The 17,311-nt window shown below is 38.3% G+C and overlaps 1 protein-coding gene across 1 annotated transcript; it reads right to left on the reverse strand.

Annotated features, from left to right (window-relative positions):
- Positions 1 to 8,638: 8,638 nt before the first annotated feature.
- PPDPFL (pancreatic progenitor cell differentiation and proliferation factor like) lies at positions 8,639 to 11,979 on the reverse strand. The gene is made up of 5 exons (XM_084202242.1): positions 11,894 to 11,979; positions 11,709 to 11,805; positions 10,654 to 10,743; positions 10,469 to 10,568; positions 8,639 to 10,036 (listed from the first exon to the last, which is right to left on the reverse strand). The coding sequence occupies exons 2-5, from the start codon at positions 11,761 to 11,763 to the stop codon at positions 10,024 to 10,026; spliced, it is 258 nt and encodes an 85-aa protein (XP_084058368.1). The 5' UTR covers positions 11,764 to 11,805; positions 11,894 to 11,979; the 3' UTR covers positions 8,639 to 10,023.
- Between the last annotated feature and the right edge of the window lie 5,332 nt (positions 11,980 to 17,311).

Here is a 17,311-nt window from a genome sequence, read left to right on the forward strand (position 1 = left end):
TACGCAGCTGAAAAAGTCAGTATATGCTAAAAAGAATTTCTATGGAAATGCTGAACACTGTATTGATAATTTTAGAGGGAAGGGCTGTGGTTCAATAAATACCATCTATACTCTTTAAGGAGCATTATAGAGCATCGTGTGGGTTTTAGCTGAGGTAGAGTTACCTTTTTTCACAGTGGCTGGTGTGGGGCTTTGTTTTGGACTTGTGCTGAGCACAGGGTTGATAGAACAGAGATGTTTTTGTTGTTGCTGAGCAGGGCTTGCACAGAGCCAAGGCCTTTTCTGCTTCTCATGCTGCCAGGCTGGTGAGGAAAGTGGGTGTGCATGGGAAGTGGGGAAGAGACAGAGAGGAGAAGTGACCCAAACCGAGCAAAGGGACATTCCAGACCATATGGCATCATGCCCAGTACATAACGTGGAGGGAAGAACAAGGGCTGGATGTTTGGAGTGAAGGCTTCTGTCTTCTCAAGTCACCATTACATGAGATGGTGTCCTCATCTCCTGGAGATGGCTGAACACCTGCCTGCCCATGGGAAGCAGCAAGTTAATTCCTTGTATCACTTTGCTTGCGCATGGCTTTAGCTTTTCCTATTAAACTGTCTTTATCTCAATCCACGAGTTTTCTGCCTTTTACCCTTCCCATTCTCTGCCCAGTCCTGGAGGAGTTAGCAAGCAGCTGCATGGGGCCTGGTTGCTGGCTGGGGTTAAACCATGACATGTATGTCTGTGTATAAAACTTCTAAATCATTTCCAGAAATACCGGGGTTTGCATTTAGTAAGATATAGCAATGATGCTTTATTTTATATTTATCTAGGTTTTTCAACAACATTTTAGCTGATATTGAAAGAAAAATGTTTGTACCTACTGGTATTAGGTTTAAAATCCAACTTTTAGACCCCATATGATTGAAATCACTGATGTTATTCACTGCTATTCCCATTCCTGCCCAGACAGTCTTAACTGGCAAGAGTATTACAGCTATAATGTGGGAAACAATCAATTGATAACAGTTGAGTTTGCAGGGAACTGTAAAAAGAAGAAACCTGAAGGCAGAGTGTTTTTATCCCACCTTCTCTGTTCCTGTTTCTCCCTTCTCAAACATTTCTGACTTTCCATATCTTTAAATACTGACTGCAAGTCTGTAATTCTGTTGACTTTTCTAATGTACAATTCATGAAACAGCCCCTCTTTGCCCCACAGATTGAGAACTCTTTGTGTCCTCATTTCATGTTTTGTAAGAAAGCAGGAATAATTAGACAATAATAATGGAAATCTTTGCAAGTCTCAAAAGAAAATTCTCAAAAGAGAGATTTTGCTTATGTTTTCACTGCTCAAATTGTGCCTGCTCTTTGAGATGACCCAAAAACTGTGGTCCAATAAACACTGGAAGTACAAAGAATTCTCTCTCCCCTTCACTCCCATGTGCCTTCACACACATTAATGTGGGAGGCTCATAAAAGTGAAGCACCAGGGATGAGGGCCTTTATTTAGCCAAGGCATAATAATTTAATACAAGTGTAATGCACATAATGTGTTGACTTGCAAATGGAATAATCTAGTATCTTCAAATGCACACTTTCAATAAAACAGTAATTTAAGAACACTTTTTTAAACTAATGCATTCAGACAATGTATGCCTTCTCTATTACCTATTCATGAAGTTGCTTCTCCCTCATACACTTGAAATAAATGTTGAATTGACTTTCTAACTAATTATAGAACAGTGTTAAGCAAGTCACAGCACAGTAGCTTCAGCTGTAGTGTCCTGGGTGACTAGAGGCACTTGGATTTCTTGGAAATAAGGATCTATTACTGAGACAAACTCCTCATCCTGTATTTGTAGTACACTCTTTCAGCAGACAAACATAAGCAGTGCTCTTACTAGGTCACTCCTCACATCAGGGAAATGGCAGTGAGCTTAATTAACTGAAATTTATTTTCAGCTGTACAGTCTTTTCAATCCTGAAAAGACACCATAAAATTGTCCTTTATCTCTTCACACTGAAAGTGCATCCTTCTCATCAACTAAATGGATACCAACATAGCTTAAACCTTACTAAAAATATGTCCTTACCTACATTTTTCCATACACTTCATAGTCATTCTTCAGACTGCAAATTATATAAATAAAAATTAACTTCAGTTACTAAATTTGATTATTACTAACTAAAGCATATAAAAATGATAATGTTATATATAGTTGTGTTTCAGATATAAATTCTCAGGAGATAAAAGCTAATAACATCAATCTCTGAGCATTGATTTGCCCAAGAATTTTCAGCCCATTAGAGGTTCCAGGCCCTACAGCAAAAATGTTCATCAGACTAAATAAATAAATAAATACTCCTGACTGTTTTACTGTAAAATAATGAACAACCTCCACTGCTTCTGTGCCAAGATATTTGTCATGCTCCATCAGGACCCCAGATAAGCCTTTAGATTTTCTTTCTGACAATTTGCTGCAGCCAGTCAGGGTTTGGTTTATTCATTCTCTTTTCTGCTTTCAGCCTGCTTATTTGATAGCTCTGGTCTATTTAGAGGCATCACTGTTAGTGCTCTTTAGTGGAAGGAAGAAAGAATTTAGCCCCCATATACAATTTACTGCAGCATTTAATGTTGCTTTCTCAGAGACTAGCAAAATTCTTGCTCTCTCTGATTTGCAGGTAAATGTTAAATTCAGGTTATTCCTCACTCTACATCTTATAGAAGTCATTGTTATGAGCAGTCAAAATGCTTTGACATATATTTTCTGTTCTTTCACTGAAATACTTCATATTTTTAAAAAATTATGTTTTCCTTGAAATTCACAATGTTTTGCATTAAATGCACACATGGGGTATGTCTCAAGGAGCTTTTGCTCGGCATCAGCCCCTCCCCACGTGCCCCATAAAGAGTTCATCCACTTCAATGTAACATGTGCATAAAACTGAGGGGGCAGGGGTGAGGGAGGGACATGACAACACTGCAACAAGGGAAGCAATTTCTGAGAAGATTAGCCCATAAAAGAGGTCTTGAACAAAACTCCCCGTTAGTCACTGCAGGAACATATCCTGTCAACACATTCCAGGGATGCTATTTTTCAGCCTAAAAGTCAAGGTTTTATTGAGGTAAAAGATTGTGCTGCAGTCCTGCCCCCTGTTTTACAGCCACATTGTGGTTGCTTTCAGTCCATTTTCCTTCTTTAGAGTTGGCTCAGTATAAATGATATGAGGGCTTGCTCTTTCTGAGCTTCTAACATAGCCTAGATTATTTCTTGGACACAGCAAAATACTTTTGCATTGGCGGGGGGGTGGGGTTGGGGGAGGTGGGCAGGGGGAGTGTTGACTTTTGTTTCTTTAACCAGAGGCAGAAAATATGTCCTAAAGATCCATTCTAAGCTTAAAAGGATTGCTGACTGCCCTGGTTGTCTTTTCTCTCTCATTTTCCTCTTTCTACATAGGTGCTAAAATGAAGTTTGTTCCTGTATTGTTTTGGTTTTTCTTTTTTTAATTTGTGCAGAGAAAACCAGGGGGAGAGGAGAGAAGAGTAAATGCACATTGATAAAAAACTCTGTGAGCCTTTGAGTCATAATGATCCCTACATATAATTAGGATTTTAGGTAGGTGTGAATGACTATCTCAACCATCCACCTTGTGATCCTTTTTGTTGTTTTGGTCTTTTTTTACTTCAAATCCATCAACAATGAGTTTGCATTTATTTATTACAAAAAGCACTTTGGCTTTCTGTGTATTTTTAAATGCCACAGATACTTTAATGTCCAAAGGGAAGTGAAGGGACATCCATTTTCAGAATTAGTCATAAGGGCCTTATATAATTTTATAATGCCAAGCAGTTGATGCCTTTCAAGATTAATAGCCAATGCTATGTTGTAAAAATGCAGAATAAAAGTCAATCCTTACATGAGAGACTTACAGCCTAAGCACATTTATCTCAGAAGGTCTGAGCTGACTGGTTTAGTTACTGGTGCTCTATTTTAGTGGTGAGTAGGTGTTTAAAAAGTATTTATATTATAAAGGTGCCCTCTCCAGACAAAAAAAGTAGTTAAATTCACAGTACAGGGACAGACACACAGAAAAACAACTTCCCTATTAGACACATTAAACAATAACAGCAAAAAATTAATTTTGCACAATAATTATAATACCGAGTAGAACTAGCAGTGGAAGTAACAATTTATTAGCAAAATATATTTCTGTTTGTAAGTCTTTTGCAGCCACATTAGAAAGAAATACAAAGGAAGTAATACTACATCAAGAAAAATATGTCTCTGGAAAGCAAAAAATGTGAAGGAGGAGGAAATTTTTGTTGCAGCGTTTTGTTTTGGTTTGATTTTTTCACAAATTGATTTTGTATTTTGCACACAGGCATTTCATTGTTACAGAATGTGAAGGTATTAATACATAAAACATACAGTTACCTTGCATTCTCCATGCAATACTCCACTCAGTCTGTTACTGCCATGGAGATATTGTGCAGCCACTAACACATCCTGTCAGTGTGATGCTATGGCAGTTCCAGATTTCATCTGAACTTAAGTATATGGAGAGTCAGAGCTGGAGTCATGGCAGCATTAAATTAACCTGCTTAAAATATTTGGGAAAATGCCCATTTAAAGATACTTATTTCATTGTGTATTTTACCTCAAGTATTATCCTTCCACTTCTGGAATATTATGACACAGTGAAACATGAATTTTTTAGGTTCTTAGAGAGATGATATTATTGAAAGATGAAATATCATAACATTATTTTAGAAAGATGATATTATATCCAAACTAGGTTTACTGTAAGAATTTTTCATAGGTTCCAAAATTCTATTCAAAGTGTCAGATGGCTTTTTTTCAAGATGAAGAAGCTACTTTCTATGTAATGTAATAATATGCAATAATGGAATTAAAACCAAAAAAAAAGTACAGTACATTTTATCAAAGAGAGGATTAAAAGCTATTTTAAAATTAAATTTTTAAGAAGTGAGTTTTTAGTTGTACAAGTATTTAGTTGTGATAAGTAGAACTCTTTAAACATATTCTTTTTTGAGATAGTAAGGAATTTGCTCATTAAATTTCATTTCAAAGTGAATTGGGTGGCAGTTCAGGATCCAAGATTTCAAGCTGGCTAACGTTTTGATGCCATGCCAATACTGCACCAAAGTGCAGGAAATACAGCACTTTTTCCTTCTCATTTGGCTCACTTAGCAATGGTCTGTAAACTAGAGTCCAAAACATACTCTGGGAACCTGGCTTTTAGCTTTGACTCACAGAAGCAAAAAGCACATCTCCAGCTGCTTCCACCTATTGATCCATTTCTACAGTGCTGAAATACTTCTTGAAGTTGGTGTAGCTGGATATTAAACAAAATTATGCAACTTCTTCAGAGAGATCCTTGAAGAGGAGCTGGAATCAGCACTTTAAAACTTTACTCGTTATTTAGGTTTTGCATTTCTGACTAGCACCTGACCTGCTGTTCACAGAGAAACTCAAGTTGGTACCAGTGGGAAAGATCTTTAAAGATGAAGGTGCTCAACCACAAAAAAATTTATTTTGCTTCATTTTACTTTTAGGCTGCTTTACAGACTCTCCATCCCTGACTACTTCACAGTCAGGATAAAGTGATTTTTCACTTTGTGCCAAAAGAGCAACATAAAACAAACCAAAAGAAATGGAAAGGGAGACAAAATCAGAATACCTTTCTGAAAAGCTACTTCCAGTATTGCTGGATTTCTCCTGGACATGCAGGCTTCAGTCTGTCCTGGCGATGATCCCCATAGGGTGGCTGACATCAATCTGTACCTTGGTTCTCCTCAATAAACTGACAGAAGCGTTATACCTTGTACCCAGTGGTGTAACCTCAACTAAACAAGTGAAGTGAGATTAGGTCTTCTATATTACAGGTATGAATGAAAATTAATTTTGTTGATGCTAAAAATGGTTAAGTTTGAAGGAGACACAGTGGTTGACATAGCTAAGAAAAGCAACTTTTTGAGTGTAGAGGCCCTTTTTTATTCCTTTTATGAGCTGCTCTAACATTATATCTCTGTCCAGATCATGCTCTGTCATTTTGACTAAAAGCACTTTTATAATTTTATTTTTGAGAAAAAGTCAATAGAGTGTCTCTGAACATACCATCAAGTACTGTAAGTGGGACCTGAATCTTCTCTTTTTTCATAGGGCTGGGAAACAGCAATTTCTTTCCCTGCAGTTTCTGAGGGATAGAAGTGGAAAAAAAAGGAAAAGAAAATGTTTTCCACAACTCCCTCCCAAAACACCGGCCTGATTCTTTTCCTTAGTAGTGATAGCTTCTTTCTATTACAAAAACCTATCTTCTAGTCATTACAAAAAGTATATTTCACATCTGCTGCTGCCAGAACAGCTTAAAATGGCATATGACAGAGTGCATGACAAAAGAAATCTGACAGAATCCCTCCATCAATGAAGAGTCAGCCAGGGCAATGAACATGGTCATGGTCAAAATTTCAGTCAGCAGCTGTATGTGCAATAACCCGAGAAATGTTTTGCAAACAATATTAATCCTGGTAGAAATGTCTGAGTAAACCCTGCTTGGGTTTTCCTTCATGGAAGAGTTCAGAAGTGACAATAACAGAGAGCCTTCTTTCAAGAAGAAATAATGAACTATTATTTAAGATCATGAAAAAAAATGAAGATGGATTTGCAATTATTTTCAAGTATCAGGATGCTGAAACACCACAAAGAGAAGTAACCCTAACCAAAAAATTACAAGGATATTACTTACTCCTAACAACTCAAAATTAGTTTGATTTGCTGTTAGATTTTCTCTTCATTCTTATATTGAAAATCTGTTGTATTTACCTCGGTCCATTTATCATTTTTGCTTCTGCAGAAAAAGCAAGTTTATTAAAAAAAAATCCCATTTCACTGCAATAGCTACAGTCTTTAGAGTTAATCCTCAGTGTTGTCCATCCACAATATACAGTATTTCTTACCTCACATACAGGCAAGAAAACTCTAGGAAAGAAATGTAACTTTACAGTATTTCTTTCAAATAACAACAACTGGGGAAAAATTCATTATTATGAATTTCTCTTTCTAAATTTTCAGAGCAGGCAGATTTCATCCTTCTTGAACCAAAACAAATCGTACAAGAATTTTCTTCTATTTTAACTTTTAAATAGGATACTAATAGATCAGGATACTATGACTTAAATTCCCTTTTAGTAAAGAAATGAAAGTCTATTATTAAGTATCATTGCTATACTTGGGCTTAAGGTAATGAAAAAAAATCTTTCTCAAGGCCCAATCTTTCTCTCATCATTCCTAATTTGGTTATGATAGTTGGATCTAACTTTGTATTTACATGCTAGCACAATTCTTGTGTCTAATACTTTTTTCCAGATGCATAACAGTATAAAGATTAACTTAAAACAGATCTCTACTTATAGACCTATAACAGCAAAAAGCAAAAAAGGGTTTCTTTTCTATTACAATTAATCATTGATTAAACATTTGTACCTGTCTTGCCCAGACTGGCACATGAAATCATACTGTTTTCCTGTTTTCCCTACTCCAAGTGACATTTAAACTATACAATCTAGGTTTCCCTTCCTAATAATCTCAGCTTCTCCTTAAATCAATTATATTTTGGCTTTCCCCTCCTCTAAAAGGTGCATTGAATTGGCATTTAAATCAAGAAAACTAACATTTCCCTATTACTGAGACATAAAAAACTGCAGCCCTTTGTTTTCAAGCCCTTTCATGTCCCATTTACCCATATCCTCTCAGGAGTTTGTTATAGCAATATTAGATATTAATTAATGGAGCATACTTTGAAGAACTGGCACAAGTCACTGTGAGCTGGCAGGGGTGCTGCCCAAGTGCTGAGCTGATCACAGCAGAAGAGGATGGGGATGGCATGAGGACACCTCTCTAGAGCAGGGATTTCTATCATTACAAAAACAAGTTGTTCATAGGGCCTAAGCAGAGGAAAGCAAACAACGTGCAGCCTTCCTCCCCTCACCACACCCTGAAAAATAACTGGGTTTTTGTTCAGGGGAGTTTTTGTGGGCTTTAACAGCTTATCAGCTCTTTAAGCCTGTTCTGCACCCCAAGTTTTGGCTCTGTAAGGACAGAAGCAGCTTAAGCTCGATGACCAATATGGAAACTTGTCACTTCTTTTCCACAGTGTTTCCTGAATCTGCTATTTCACATTTGTAATAATATTAATGCTACATCATCTCTTTTTTCTGTGATTTCAAGAGAGATCTTCAAAGAGAGTCTCAGTCATCTTCTTGTAACTATGGTGTTGTCTTTCTGTCTTCCTTTACAATATGGTTTTACAGAAAAAAGTGTAGGGGCTTTTTCTTAGCTTGCACACCTTTTCCAAGTCACATCAGACCTTAAAGTGACTAAAGGAAGAATGTGATGCCCATACAACATAGATTCTTGGGGGGGTTTTAAATTTTTCAAATACTTTGTTTTAAAAAAGAAAAATAAATGCACATTCAAAACAGAAAACCCAAACCCCCACAACATCTCCACCACAGGCAGCATGGAACACCAGTTTGGTTTTGGAGGCCAAAAATAAGTCAGACAAAATATTGATTAAATCTTTATTAATCAAAAAATCTTAGTATATAAAATGGAAATTCTGCATACTTGGTGAACAGACAAAGATGAAAATTATACAATAGCAGTAAAGTAAGACACAAGTCAATTTAAAGACCCTTGAAATCATCTTTTCAGAATTGAGCTCTTTTCTGTTGTCATCTGCCATGCCTTTATTGCCTCCAACAAGACTGTAAACTCCCTGAAGCAACCATTTGATACACCTTGGAGTTATGCCTAACCATGACAACCACTAGCCTGCAATAAAAAGATGTTGCCTACATTAATGTTTGCTACTGTTAGTTCATTCAGTGATGGACAAATATCCAGCAGGTTAATGACAGTACATCAAAAAGTTGCATACTAGTCACAAATGTTATCATCCAGCCAAATACTTGTTATTTCCCATAATCCTTGATGCATTTCAGTCATGCCCAGTAGAATAACAAATCGTTATACTAATTAGCTCCATTTAGTCTTCATCATTGCAATGTCATAGTGCTTTTACAGAGCATGACAAAGGTCCACTTGGATGGCAACAATAATGTGATTACTTTGAGTGGAATCCTTTGCCAGATCTAGCCCTCATAACTAATCTGGCATATAGCAGAATATTGACAGAATTAGTCACTTAGGAAAAAGGAGATCTTTAAGCCACAACAAAGCAGGCAAAAGAAATCTAAAACAAACTAGAAGTATCAACTCTGATTAAGGTTGTTCTTTTCCTTGGAAGAGGTCAGTTTCCATTAGGATTACTGGTTTCTTGTGCATCTCCTCTATTCTGTCCTCAAATACCAGCATACATAGGTAGGAATGAAAGTGGTACCAGGGTATTTGAAGTTAGGATCTATGCACTCTGCTTGATCAAAGAAACCAAACTGATTGTTGCCTGTTCATATAATTGAGCTTTCTAAAACCAAAACTATTGACAAGCATTCTTGTAAACTTACACCCTGTAACTGTACACAAATACTGGAAAAAAAGACATGTACCACACACCAGTCCTACTCTGGATTATAGATCTGAACCTTGTTTACATCAGTGTGACTGCCTATAGAGCTGGTATCTTAAAGGCAACTTAACTGAATCACCTATTTCAAAGTCATTCAATACACATCTTCCTCCTAAATCTATGATGTCTTATATTTTCTGTCACTTTTCTCTAATTATTCAAGTCATCAGGATGTTTATTCCTGGAAACTCTCATTAGAGAGACATCACAAATTATGGCAAATCTGGAAGAACACAGTAGGCCATGGATATGTCCATTAAGCAATACCATTTTAGCTACTGAAAAAATATTTTGAAAATACACTTTTCCACTCTCCTAAAGGTTTTGTTTTCTTCTTGCAGCTGAATCCAGACATTAGGAAGATCCCAAGCCTCTTGGAAAAACAAGTCTGTACGTAGCATCTCAGTCAGAAAAGCCATCATGCTGTCCTTTTCAACTGTTGGTACTGCAGAAATATATATATAAATGTTATAAATATAATTTTCACTGTATTTACCCCAAAGATATTTATTTGTCTGCCTAAGTATTTTTGAATGCATTCATATCAGCTTTTGAACATAAAGTAAAATGGCCAAACTGTATAAATGGTTGTGCAAGTTGTATCGGTAGGTGATTAAATAAACATCACCATAAGTGTGAAACAGTAATAGGCACTGCCACCTGCATAATGTAAAGTAGCATAAGAGTTCATTTGTTAAAATGAAAACATGGAAAGGTTGAATAGCATTACACTTGATGTATATTCTACTTAAATCATCAAAACAGCATTGCACCTCACCAGATGGTTTTAGCTGATTATGACTTGTTTACTAACACTGTTACCAAAAGGAATGCAGAGCAAGTAAGTTATCCCCACTGTTTTAAAAGCAGGACTCACCTGCTTGCTGAGAGTGTTTTTCTGCCAACAGTTGGTGGAGAGGGTTCGCTATGGAAGAAGCTTTTTATCCACCAATGTTTATCAATTAACTCTGGTAACCCTGCCAAAAGAGAAAAGCCCACAACATTAGACACTGGATGAAAAACAGGAAAAACTGAAAAGTGTTTCAAAGAAGGGAACAATACCATGCGATGCTTTGTCCTGGTCTGTGATGTTCACAGCATCCAAACAGCAGGAGGAGCTGGAAGAAACGCTGGATTCCGAGTTCAGTCTTGCTGTTCATGGAAAACAGAGACACACGCAATAAAAAAAAAATTAAAAAAAAGCTTTGAGAGAGTGTACTCTTTATATGTCAGGAGCTTTTCAGACATGCTGCTACCTCAGAGGAAACAATTTCACTGAGCTAAAAGAGTGTAACTGCTCGACTACAGTTTTCATAAGAACTTTGATATCAGTTTCTCTCTCACTCTACTCACACTTCCCTTAAAAGCATACTGAGATCTGTCTGCATAACTTTCACTGAAATCACTGACAAAGCCACTGATCATGGCCACAGTGCTGTCAAGACAAGCATTTAGGTCCACACAACCCAATTGCCGTGCTTTCCCTTGCGACATAACTAAATACTACACTCCCATTAGTGTCCATCGTGGACCTAGGAATCCTAATACACCACGCGTACTCTCAAAGCAGTGATTATTTCACCTATTTAGAAACAAAAATGCAAATTGGTTTGTACTGTGTCTAAATTCGCAAAGCAAATAGGAAGTAAAGTAAATAGGAAGTACAGGTAGAAATCATTACTTGCTAGGCTAGCACTTTTACTAGGTCATGTTTTATAATTAAATACATACATGTGTATATATATATATATATATATGATGACACTAATAAATAATCCTAAATAGAGTAATTTGAAAAAAAAAGGTAGATAAATAGCCAGAAGCAGATGGTCATTTAAACTAAAGCTCTGTGATACGAAAAACTCTCCAAGAAATTAAAAACCATTTAGGCAAAGACAACTCTTTGCCTCCGGTTCATCCAGACATCACCTGAAACACTTTCTGACACTTTTCCTGAGCGCCAACAACCCGGCCACTTTCTCGGGAGAGGCTCGGGAGGCTCAGCCTCCCTCCCCCAGAGGCGCTCCCGAGGCAGAGAGAAAGGAAGGAAGAGGGGAGAGAAGGGCGGGGGGCGTGTTTGGGACAACGCGCAGCTCCCGGCCCCGCTGAGCACTCACTCCTGTAGTACTGGTTCTTGGCCAGGAGGCATCCAGCGGACGGGACGGAGGCCATGGCAGCGACTCGACGGGGAATCCGGCTTTCTCCGGGAGGAGCCTGCGGAGGAAAGGATGGATGCGCTGTGCCGGGGGCAGGAGGCGCCCGGCGCGGGGAGCGGAGCCGCTGCCCCGTCGCTGCGGCTCACCTGCGTGTCCCAGGGCCAGCGGCCGTCCGGAGGCAGAACCCGGGCCCTGCTCCGCAGCCAGCCCCGCCGCGCCGGGCCGCCCTTTATGGGACGGGCAGGCGGCTCCCCCCGCCCGGGGGCGGCGGCGCAGGCGGGACGGGAGCGAGGGGACGGGAGGGGAGGGGAGCGAGGGGACGGGAGCGAGGGGACGGGACGGGAGGGGACGGAGCCCGCGGGCGCAGCCGGCCCGCACCGCCCGGGTCGGCCCGGGACAGCCCGCGGCGCCCCCTCGGTCCCTGCTCCTGCCTGTCGTGCCGAGCACATCGCTGGAGTGCGGACTAGGAGCTGCTGCGTTGAATATTCTCTTCCCTATGGGGAACGGGAAGAGCGGGGTGAAGCAGACAGGCGCCGGTTTGAGTAAAGATTTTTGTTCAGAAACGCGAACGTGGCTATGCATATACTCTGATTTCTTTAGTGAAGCCAAAGGAATTATCTCCACTCTCGCGACAATGATTAAAACCTGTGATCATGTAGTCTTGGTAAAAAATTAGAATGATGTCCAAGATAGATCACAAAACTACTTTTACTTTCCCAAGATAAATGCACAGCTCCTTTTCATTGTTGTAATCATATCGTATGGTAAAACAAGTCCAATAGCGTGTGTCCTCACCTTTCAGAATTGTCAACAGAAAACGTAACAAACAGCTCTGGCTATTTGGTTTGCTCCCGCTCCATGACAAAACTTTTTGTCCTTTTTTTTTTTTTTTCCCCTAACAGGGGCTGTGGGTAAGAACACAGAGGTGAAGTGTGTGTGATACGATGAATAGTGAATTCTATCTCAAATGATAAGGACATAGCTCATAATAGCCCCAGCATATTTATCACAGTGTAAACCACACTGCAGGGAAACCACTCTAAAACAATACCCACACAGCATTTGTAGCAGGTAAGCAGAGTGTGATTTCACAGACCTTTTTACTGATGTGCTGTCAGAGTCTTGACAATGTGGTGGTCTCTCCTGAGCAAAGATTGAAGGCTCATCACTGAGAAATCTGCAAGATAGACGCAGGAAATTCTTTGCAGATGAGTTCATACCAAGGACTAACACCAGTTACCCCATACATTTATCCTGTTATGTATAAAAGCACTGTTTGAGTAGTAATATTCACTGTTGCAGCTTCTTCTTTATGGATAGCTAAATGTATTAGCTTGTTAATACTCTTAGCCATTAATTCATTGTATCAGTCACCTTGTTTCCTGCCTTAGTAATAAATTTCCATTTTCAGTCTTGTTCTGTTTGAAGGCAATAAATTTCTGCACCACCCCATTTCTTTTTGTCACCATAAATGGCCTCCCACTGAGCACTCTGTTGAATTGTCAGATCCATTCCTGAAAGAGGGGAAGCGTCTTCCCAAAGAGCCATAAGAAATGGTCTTCTTGGGATGTGAGGGTGGACAGTTGTAGTGATAGCAGTGTCCTAGACAGAGCTACTAACCTTATCATTTATTGTATCTGGTTTTGTCTTTCAGCTTTAAAAATCTGTTTTAATGTTTTGGTAATGTTCATTGGTTTGTCAAGGACATTATCAGAAAAGTTGTTTAGGCTCTAACATGCCCATGGAATAGGCTTTGTATTTTATAAGGAAACAGACATAATTTTCTCTCTTGCAAGCCTCACAAACATCCATCCATTTCAGAGACATGCCAAAATACTCAGGAGCTGGGTCTGTAAAATTTTCGATTGCTTCACTGCTGCATTGTATAATTTGGCTTTATCATTTAGTATACATGGTCATTTACCACTTTTGGTTTGAAGCCTTTTTTAATGCACTGGAATAGAAAGGGCTTATTTAATGAGAATTTTTCCACTATTTCTCTCACTCAATCTGTCATTATGCCCTATCTATTGTATTTTCTTCTAGTAAGTATACAGAATTCTCCAAATATAGAATTGCTGGTTTCCCCAGTGTTTTTTCTTGCATGGTCATTCTGGCAGACTGTTTCTAAAATACTGGCAGAGTTATTGTAAAGTATCGCTACAAAACCAAGGCATGCTGTTATCTTCAGCCAACAAAAGGGAATTCTGAGATCCATAGGAGCTAAGATAAAATTTACCAAAAATCTTACTGTCTCATATGAGAGCTATTTAGGACTTTTTTTTTTTTTAACTGCTTCATGCCATACTTAATTTACCCACTTACAGCTGTCATTTACTTCAGATCCAGATTTAAGTACTCAGTGTGTTGATAAATCAGATTCTCAATCAGACATTAAAAAACTTGGTTAGTGGCTACCTCTGATTAACTCACATAGCATCAATTACAAACTCAGGGGCAAGGTTACAATTTGACTTTCAAGACAACACTCAATTGCCTTAACCACTGACCCATTTTCTCCCTGAAAGCCTTGGCTGGTTCACTTCCAAATTCTGTCATGAATATGGAAATAGTCCTATTAAATACATGCTGTAGTCTCTTGAATATAACAAACTCAGTTCATATCCATGCTTTATGCAGAAAGAGGCAGGGGCCCTATGAAATAAATAGTACATAATCCCCAATTTTGTAAAAATGTGTTTACAAAATGTACATTTCCAACCCCTTGAATGACTATACTAACAGCAATGTTAATATAACATTTGTGTATGCATAACTATTAAATAGACACAGTACTGAATTATTTGTGCTCCCCTGGAACATGGATACTTATCAGAAAGTAACTTGAAATAAAATTATATCAATATGACTGATTAAATGGATCAGTCTCCCAACATATTGTGCCAGGATTACCTGATATAACCCTTTATTGTACATTAAAAGCAAAACGTCACTGTCACAAAAAGAAAAACAAATAAACAGTCTATATTGAGTTACACTTTGAAGCTGACCTGTTAATTATTCACCAAAAAAGTTTATCTAATAAACTTAGCTACTCTTTCACTTCTTGGAATATCTGTGAGCCTGGTGCTTTCTGGGGACGTGTTTTGAGTGTTTTCTTCCATGCACTTTTATGACAATATTTATTTTACTTTTCCTTGCCACTTAAACTTCTGAAAGAGAAGTGTGGCATTAGAAATTCTACGGTGTTGTTTCAGGTCTGTGTGTGATTATATGGGTGCTTTGACAATGTTTACAGATGTGAACAATTTGAGTAAAAGCAGCTTTCTGAACGCGTGTGCAGAAAGAAATATTCAACCCTCATTTTGGCACATGAGGGTTGAATATTCTCTCCCCACAAGCCTCTGGAAGAGCAGATTTTGCACCTTTTCATAAATCACCAAATCACAGAATAGTCTGAGTCTAAAGGCACCTAGAAGAATCACCAAGTCCAGCTCTTAAGTGAGTGGCACATACAGGGATCGAGCCCACAGCCGTGGCATTATTAGCACCCTGCTCTAACCAATTGAGCTAGTCTCAAAATAAGATTTGTAATCTTATTACCCATCCACAGCTAACATTTCATTCCAGTTTTTTACAGAAAGCATAAATCACTCTTTTTTTAAGGGAGGTGTGTACCAGTTCTCCATGAGAAGATCAACCTTCCCTGAGTATTTTGTAATGGATGTACTAACATTTTTAGAGATCTTTCAGAAACGTTTCCTTCATGGATCTGTTAGTAACTCTAATAATTCACTATCTCAAGAGGCTTGCATTAAAGAAATTTCGTAGTTCCACTATGTGAAGTAAAAAACTTTGCCATGCAAAAATTACTTATTAAAACTTGTTTAGTTTGTTAGCTGCTTCCAAGGACCAGTGCCATCACTTACTTTTTTTCATTCATTTTTTTTTACTCTTCAAATATTCCTCCAAGCCAAACAGCTCAGCAGGAATGCAAGGCTCATCTATCAAAAACAAGAGGAGTTGAGGTATCGATGGAAGTGTGAGAATTATATAAATGGCAGAGTGAGAGGTGGCAGGGGAATGGAAATTCATATTGTATGTAGCCTGCAAAAGATACATGGGGCCATAGAGCTGCTGGGGAGAGCCTGAGCACAGAAGGGACAAGAAAAATTTTTCTTCACCACTGCAGTGTGTGACGCCGCTGCAAATCATCAGCTCTGTAGTAATGACCACTCCCAGTAATGAACTGATTGTTTACTGAGAGCTGCAGCACTTTCTTTCATTGTTTTTATTTTTAAGCTTTACCACAAATGTGAATGTAAACTTAGCAAAAAACAAAATGAAGCAACATATTTGATGAAGAGAAAAAAGAGAAAAAGATTTCTTTTTCCTGACCATTTAAGATATCAGATGAGAGAATACTGAAAGCAAAGGGTATCTACTGATCTCTAGAGTGCATGGAGTACCCCTCTGAATGATGCACATTGCCAGAAATGTCAGCAAAAGCCAGGAAAACACATACTTTTACATACAAACTGCATGGCAAAAATACTGAGAAAGACTGTGTTTCTAAATTCCTAGCACATCTTTGTGCATTCACTGTTAAATGACAGTTTTCAAAGGCTAAAAGTTACAAATTTCTCTTTATTCAGTCCAATTCATGTCCAGAGCAGCACTACACTCAGATGAAAAGAAAGACGTTTTAGATTTTGTCACTTTGTTTTATCTTAGCTCTTAACTAAACCCATTTTTCTTTGGATCCATATGCAACAAGCTGCACAAACTTCTTCCAGCAAGCTACATCTTTTACATCTTTTTCAGAAAGATTATGAATACTTGGACTTTTTGTTACTTTTGGTTCTCAAGAATTCTGAACAAGAAGACTTAAGCTCCCAGTATCACCAAATATAGGGATTATAAATTGTATTCCTACAAAATAGAATATGTAATTGATTGGAATGTAACTGAATAAAGCAAAATTGAAACATAGGCATGTTTATATACCTTTTTAATATGTCCCTGGAAATTTATTGATCTATAGAGATAAGTTGGCTTATTATTCAATTTCACACCCAGTACTGAGATGCAGGGCCAAATTGCATATTTTTAATATTCTTGTCCATTTTGGTTAAAACAAACATTTTATTGAATAGCATCCACTTTTTCAAATTGCTGTAAAGAGTACTGTGCATTTTGATACACACCCACAGATTCTTTTCTCATTCACTTCTGTACCCACTCTCTCTCTGTCCTTGCAGGTAGAATGGACTCAGGCTCACCAGTTTGAGCACAACCTGATACCTCTGCAAAGGCATCCTAGGAGGTTATAGTAGCCCATCAAGCCTCACAGTGCATAGACACTATTCCTCAGCACTGAGACATGCTGGCATCCTCATTTCTTTACTAGTTGTTCTGTCACCAGGACAGATGCTCAGAATGGAGCAGCATGAGGTGCAAAAAGAATCAGGGAACTTGTGAATGAGAAGAACATATTCATAATTTTGCCGCTGGAAAATTTCCCATTAACCTAGCAACAGAGCTGGCCCAGGACATCACAGAGCAGAACTGTTCCAAAATTAAGGAGCCAAAGTGTACTTGTA

Source organism: Fringilla coelebs (assembly GCF_963513975.1).
Source record: "Fringilla coelebs genome assembly, chromosome: 1".
NCBI classification, from domain to species: domain Eukaryota; kingdom Metazoa; phylum Chordata; class Aves; order Passeriformes; family Fringillidae; genus Fringilla; species Fringilla coelebs.

What these genes read in the sequence shown, in the direction of transcription:
- PPDPFL (XM_084202242.1), bottom strand. Translation starts at nt 11,763, where the DNA reads ATGGCCTCCGTCCCGTCCGCTGGATGCCTCCTGGCCAAGAACCAGTAC. An exon ending in CAAGAACCAGTACTACAGGA is followed by an intron (nt 10,744 to 11,708) that starts GTGAGTGCTCAG and finishes TTCCATGAACAG; the next exon opens with CAAGACTGAACTCGGAATCC. An exon ending in CCAGGACAAAGCATCGCATG is followed by an intron (nt 10,569 to 10,653) that starts GTATTGTTCCCT and finishes CTCTTTTGGCAG; the next exon opens with GGTTACCAGAGTTAATTGAT.